Raw genomic sequence first — 7,465 nt, 5'->3', positions numbered from 1 at the left:
AAAAAAATCGGATGGACGCTGAAATATGTCAGTCGGAAAACACAAAATTGAATTTACACGGTAGAGCTGTTTCAGTCAATCACATAATGATTTTTGCGATGGTCGATGGGAAGATTTGCAATGCTCTCACAGAAACAACATCTACACGGAAATGTTACATTTGCGGTGCCACATCGAGTGAATTTAATGATATTAACAAAATGATTAATAGAAAAATAACAACGCAGAATTTACAATTTGGGATATCAGTCCTACATGGGTGCATACGGTTTTTTTAATGTCTTCTCCACCTATCCTACAAACTGCCAATTCTAAAGTGGCAAGCTAGAGGTAATGACAAAAGAATAGTTGCAGAAAGAAAAAAAAAGTATTCAAACTAAATTTAAAGAAAAAACTGGATTGCTCGTGGACTTCCCGAAACCCGGTTTCGTAAACTCGAATGACGGCAACACAGCAAGGCGTTTTTTCTAACCCTGAATTGTCTGCAGAAATAATTAAATTAGACGTACAATTGATTAAAAAATGCACACTATACTGATAGTAGCATCATGTGGACACTCTATCGGCATAGATCGATTCCGCGAATATACACATAATACTGCTCGGCATTTTGTTAATTTGTATGGTTGGTATTGTATGCCTCCCACAATACACAAATTTCTTATACACGGAGCAGAATTAGAATCCAATGCATTGTTGCCCATTGGTCAATTGACTGAAGAGGCGCAAGAGGCGCGCAACAAAGATTTTAAGAGTTACCGTGAACACTATGCTAGAAAATGCAGTCGAGAAAAAACGAATGAAGATATTTTTAACTATCTTCTTCTAAGTTCAGATCCTATACTGACTAGTGAATGGAAAGAAACAAAACAAAAAATTAAAAACTTACCAAAGGAGGCTATAGACCTATTAGTGGCTCCGATCGTCACTGAATATCAAAACACTGACAATGACGACGAAAACGAAGAATCTGATCATGATTAAAATATGTATTAATTTACGATAACATTTTTGTAATATTATCACGATTAAAAATTAAAACAATGCTTTATGTGTTTTATTTATGTATATGTTACTATACAAACCATATTTATAATTTGTAACGTATGATTCAAAGCAATTAATAATTAATACCAAGTTTTAATGCATCCTGCCCCACTGTGCGTCTGCTTCAATATTCTGCAAAAAATATATGCATGATTTTCTCTAAACGCCATTTAATCGGCAACTCTAAATTTAGTTTTGCCAATATAAATATTTATTGCAAAATGTGCACGATTTGAAATTATATAAATAAATGTAAAACTCGAACACGCTTTTATTTCACAAACGGAATTAAAATAGCCCTAAAATAGGTCACATGAATGAGTTTGCGGTAACGCAAATTATTTTCTGATAAATGAGATACAACAGCTCTCTAATGAAAATTATTGTAAACACTTTGGCTTCCCCTTCACAAAAGAACGTTTAAGGGTCGTATTCTAGAACTCAATGCTCAAGTCAGGACTGTATCAGACTTGAGTATGTTTTCAAGCACTGGAAATACGACCCTAATGGCAAGATCTTGAATATGATTTTCAGTGCTCACTGCAATACTCAAGTCCTGACTTGAGTATTGAGTAGAGTTCTGGAATACGACCCTAAGTCGTAGAAGGAAAATAAAAAAAAACGAAAATTCTTCTATTCTCCCTTCCTCACCCTCTAATTCTCCCTCTACGGTCTAGGTGAAAAGCGCTTTTACAAGCACGCTTTTGAAACGTACGTTTTAACGTTAAATAAATAAGCAGTTTTTCCCATTTCAACTGTTAACAACTACGAAAGTTAAACAACATATGTTTTTGAACGCTTATAAACGCCAATGAACAAAATGTTAATATAATAATATTATGTCATAAATAAAAACATAACTTTTTTTTTACAATAAAACTTACTTATCATAAAACCTTTAGTGGCCTACTCTTGCGTTTCGCTATCAACACAATGTTGCAAGCTTTTTTTAACATAAAAGCGTTTAAACGTTATCTAAACGATTGTGTTAGTTTTAAAAAGCGTTTAAAAAAGCACGCGTTTCTTAAAAAAGCATAACGTTTAAACGTTTAAAAAATAAGCAGTTTTTCCCATCTCTAATTATCTGTCAAATGAAATGGCAGAGTGAAGAATGGTGATGCCGATGGTTTTTGGGAGTCGAAGTTTTTTGCCTATAATCTTTGGAATTAGTGACAAATTTTATTTTTTTAAATAGGACCAATTTGTTCCTTGGTTTTTATAATATTTCTAGACAATTTGCAATGGCTTTAGCAGTACGGAAAACGATCTCAGATGTTCTTTCAGCAGCAAAATGGTTCCTCAGAAGAGGTTAGTTTAGAATTAATATTTTTTACTGTTTATTCGTGCAAAGTAGGTTCTTATAACTTATTAAACTTATTTAAGATTATAGAGCATTTTCTATACTGCCCGACAAAGCTGAGACACCACAAGATGGGGTAGAGAGGAAGAAGCCATTAGGTCGTAGACCGAGCAACCCAGGGTTAGAATTCCGTCACATTTATCCGGAGTTTCTTCCTGACCCTAATCCAAAATGGAGAAACAGTCTTCGTGAGAAGTTGGAACGGGCTGACATGCTTAAAAGGAGGAATCAGATTGATATTCCAGAATTTTATGTTGGTAAGTTTCTGTGTGGAACCTATTGATTACATACACGCAAACAACATGACGTTATTGTGAAATAAATCGTTTTCCATAATTTGTTATTTTATAGCTATAGAAGTAGTAGTGTGCTCATTTTCTGCACTTACAATGGAAATGTCAGAAGCTGGTAATGGAGTGTAATTTTGTGAATCTGTTTCTCGCTTTAGCAAATAATTTGAGATATACACACATATATTTATTACATTCCATTTGGTGTGTTCAGGTTCTCAAATTTTCTTAATAATAATATAATTTAGGATATCTCTGCTTAAAGATTTTGCTTCTTGGTTCTTCATTATATAATAAATGGCCCAATTTATTTAAGTTATAATATAACATTTTCAGGTTCTATTTTAGCAGTGACTATATCAGATCCACATGCGCAAGGCAAGACCAACCGTTTTGTAGGCATTTGCATTGAGCGCAAAGGTTGTGGTCTAAGTGCTGAGTTTACATTGAGGAATGTAGTTGACCATCAAGGAGTGGAGGTGAGGAAATATTCACACCTTTTGATTTGCCTCAAACTGCATAAATTTTATTTAAACTTTTATTGAAATTTTTGTTGAGAATATGAAAAGAAATACCATTCTCTAAAGTTGGCAGATAAAAAAATTGCATGATTCATGTGACACTAGTATGAAATAAAAATGTTGATATTGTATGTTTTCAGATTCGGTATCAATTGTATGATCCCACAGTCCAAAAGATACAAGTGCTACGTCTAGAGAAACGTTTAGATGAGAAACTCTTCTACCTGCGTGATGCATTGCCAGAGTACAGCACTTTCCCATTTGACATGGACCCTGAGATATTGCCTGACGGAACACCAGTACCAATAAATCCTGTTCAGGTGAAATTTCCTACTTATCTAATCTTTTATTAATTTTTTTAATTTATAACATCCATAGCTTATAATAAGTTGAAAATACATAAAACGGTGTTGTATAAACCTATTAAAGATTTTTCTGTACACTGCTGCATATCATGTTGCCAATAATAAACACAAAAATGGGGTCGATAAGAAGATATTTCACTCCCACCGACCCAACTGAGCGGTCACATTCGTCGCTAGCATGATAAATTTTATTGTGGAAGTGTGATTAATGAAACGTCATTATCCACTATACTATATCATGATAATGCACTGTGATAGTTAATGAATCTGCAGGCATTTTTTATGCATTACAGAAAGCATAAAAGAAATATAATAAGAGTTAAAATATGACATTGCCATGCTAATGTTCTGGCCACATTGATATGAAATAAAGTGTCTTTAGTCTGAGAGCCGTATTAGAAGTTTTGGTTGAGAAGTATGGAATTTTGTATGAAACAATGAACTATTTAAGTGACTACTATTACAACCATGATGGCTACTTGCTATTTATTAAGAAATACAAGCAATGATTGCATAACTCTTAGAGAAAAGAGCCACGGCTAGTCTACCTGGTCTTCTTCATCTCTACTTAGATACAATAACACCAGAGCTCATGGTGCCAAGCAAACTGTCACCACCTTACATGGGTTTTAGATTGTAGGTCTTTACCACTCCCCATATTGAACTGAGCTGCCGCCTTCTGACTACCATTTTTCTGCAATTTCTATAATTATCTACAAGCAATACGGTTTAGGTCCTTAAAGTAGCAGAAAATGAGTTTCAATACTTTATGATTCAATACATTCTGTTCTTCTACAAAGTTGTATATGTCCATTGTAATATGTGTTTTATATGTCTTTTCTTTGTACAATAAAGAATATAATAGTAAAGTTATAAACATTGACTTACAATTATATGGACGTCGGGTCCGCGCTAAAAAGTGTTCGAACTTATAGGGCGTTAAAATCGTATACAGAGCGTCATTCACGCTTTAGTCTTCGTATGTTCGACTGACAGCGAAGCAAGCAGAATTAGACAGTACTGCGATGACATTACAATTTAAATTCAACGTTTTAGCTTTTTCATATTCCTTTACATGTCACTACGTTTAACCTGTTTGTTTCCGAAGTTTAAAACTAACATAAAAGTATTTTAATTGAAAAGTCATATTACCAAATTGAAGAGTATATTTTAGATAAAGCAGTATGGAAAGACAACAAGAGTCTAGCTTCTACACAATTATGATTCAAAGGGTATTCCATAGCATTTAAATTTATTTGAAAAGAGCAATCCCTAGAGTTTCTTGCTCGTTCTTTTCAGGGAGGTCAGCGTAGTGAACAAGCAGTTGCTTAAAAAGTAGCTTAAAAAATGACGTTTTCAAGTGATTTTCCTGCAAGATTGCAGAGTTGTATTGACTGCATAAGTGCATGTCTTGATTAATAAAAAAATATTTTCTATAAGCCTCCCTTATTGTTCCAGGTGAAGTTGAAACCAAGACCTTGGTTGGAGCGGTGGGAGAGACAAGACTTAAAAGGTGTCTCCAATATTGAAGAATATCTTAAAGAGAAGGACAGAGTTAGGAGGGAGCTTAGGAAGACTCCTTGGGAGAGATATGATTTGATGAAGCAATACAGGTATTTATTTAAGGATATGTTAGTCACTAGAACTATAATATTATATGTTCAATTTCTCTTAGGATGTCTACAAAAAATTGCCACATAAATGCATGTGTAGTCCCAGCTTTACAATCCTATTTTAGAGGCTGCATTTTTGTTATAAGCTTTTTATTTAAATTTATGTTGAGCACAAGTGTATTTCGTTCTGTATGACCAATAATGTACTAAAACACTTTAGGAAAACTATTCCTGAGGAAGATCAAAGCGAGATATGGGGCGAGGTCTACAATCAGTTGCATCAACTCCAACTTGCGCGCAAGAAGATGTCACGAAAACGTACCTTTACTCCACCAAAAACTCAGTTGGGCTGAGTTTCATCATTGTTAGCATTAGTGAATTCTTAACTTAGATAAGTGATACAATGTAATCATTTATTTAGCTATTAAAGATTTTCAACAAAATTTTTCTCTCAGTAGATTGGAGTGTGGCAACTTGGCAAGTGAAAAGTATAGATTGTGGTTGTGTTAAATAAACAAGTAGTCTAACAACCTGTAGTCACATGGAGATCGGAAACAACAAAACATAACGTCGATAAATAGCTCTGCCCTTTCATAGACAATGCCAGTGATCATATTATTAATATCATTGAATATTGACGTTATTTCATGAACAGACAGGCGTCTGTTTATGAAATAACATGATTTTACTGGGGAATTCAACAACCTAAACTACTACTACGATAGTTGCGAAAATCAGCATCCGCATTCATCAATGCTGATACTCATTACGGATGGTCGAGTCGAGACATGACTTAAACAGACTTAGGCGAAAAAGCAGCTGAACTCTTTTTTTAAATTGTTTTCATGCAGATTGATTCTTTCGTTAATAAATGTCACAAAATTATTGATATAATATTTTTTTAATACAGTTGCTTAAAATGTGTTATTTTCGTACCACAAATCGTGCTGAAAGTTGGATTTTTTGCACTAGTGCTTTTTACTTTTCAATTTTTTTTTAATTTACTGTTGTTTCATGTCTTAAACATAGAACTGAAAAGGGTTGTATATTTATTTAATATTAATGTGCTTTGTGACGTAAGTCATTCGTCATTAAAACTTATTTTAACACTTACAAACATCTTATTTGTTTAAATTGCATAGATGTAAAACGTAAACCAACGGGTTACATTTAAAAATACCAAAATATTTTCCATAAAGGTGGCTGATTGAGTATTAACAATGACCGGAGGTGAGTATTACGCGAGTTCGCTGCACGACTTGCTACTAAAATAGTAATTTTAATGTAGTTGAATACTGGCAACAGTTGCCATTGTGTAAGGGTCGTATTCTAGAACTCTACTTAATGCTCAAGTCAGGATTTGAGCAGACTTCAGTATGATTTCAAGCACTGGAAATACGACCCTAATGGCAAGGACTTGATTATGATTTCTAGTGCTTTAAATCATACTCATGTCACGACTTGAGCAATGAGTAGAGTTGTGGAATACGATCCTTTAGAGACCTAGGTAGTTTTACTCAAGCCCTTGCTTTTAGGGTCGTATTTCCAGTGCTTGAAATCATACTCAAGTCCTGACTTGAGCATTGAGTAGAGTTCTAGAATACGACCCTAACACACAAATAAAATGAGTTTTGTTTTTAAATACTTATTTATTTTACTTTCAATGTAGTTTTTTCGCAAATGTATTAAAAATATTTTATTACAACACCAAAGAAAATAGAAAGCTTTTTCATTTAGATAGATGCATGTACAATGTACATACATTTTTCGCGTTCTTTTTTTAAATCCGCTGATGTGTAAAAAACACCCTGCAGCAACAACAATTGACCCTGATTTTCCATGCGCTAAGCTGATATATTGTATACGGATAGTAGCAGAAACAAAACGCTCGCTGTCAATGTCGTAGTAGTGAATTTTTAAGCCGACAGGTGGCAGCAGAAGGGAAACATTGGGACAAAAAACAAGGCTTTTTAGACGCGACGACAACGTCCCGATCAGAGCCATGGGAAATTTTATTTTGTCATATTGCTAAATGGAATAAATTGGCGATTTTTTACTTTTCAACGTTACTCAAATAAAACGGAAACCTCAATAAAAATGACGTACGTAATCAACGCACATTGAACATATTATTAGCAAAAGCTTAAAAATATCGATTTTTTTTCACCCTCCTTTTAAAATACACGACATGATTTGAGCGGTGTTGTTTGCTAATTAATCGACGAAAGATTAAAAATTAATTTTTGTTTTAAATACCACTGTAATTTAG

General features: G+C 33.8%; 1 protein-coding gene across 1 annotated transcript; it reads left to right on the top strand.

The window, feature by feature from the left end:
- Positions 1-2,169: 2,169 nt before the first annotated feature.
- On the top strand, positions 2,170-6,093 carry LOC113238807 (39S ribosomal protein L19, mitochondrial). The gene is made up of 6 exons (XM_026475653.1): positions 2,170-2,355; positions 2,431-2,664; positions 3,034-3,176; positions 3,359-3,538; positions 5,042-5,196; positions 5,417-6,093. The coding sequence occupies exons 1-6, from the start codon at positions 2,289-2,291 to the stop codon at positions 5,547-5,549; spliced, it is 912 nt and encodes a 303-aa protein (XP_026331438.1). The 5' UTR covers positions 2,170-2,288; the 3' UTR covers positions 5,550-6,093.
- The last annotated feature ends 1,372 nt before the right edge of the window (positions 6,094-7,465 follow it).

The sequence above is a fragment of the Hyposmocoma kahamanoa genome, unplaced genomic scaffold (genome assembly GCF_003589595.1).
Source record: "Hyposmocoma kahamanoa isolate Upper Pololo Valley unplaced genomic scaffold, ASM358959v1 98263, whole genome shotgun sequence".
In the NCBI taxonomy this organism is placed as follows: Eukaryota; Metazoa; Arthropoda; class Insecta; order Lepidoptera; family Cosmopterigidae; genus Hyposmocoma; species Hyposmocoma kahamanoa.
The sequence above is the reverse complement of the archived record's forward strand: the minus strand, read 5'-3'. Positions and strand labels throughout refer to the sequence as shown.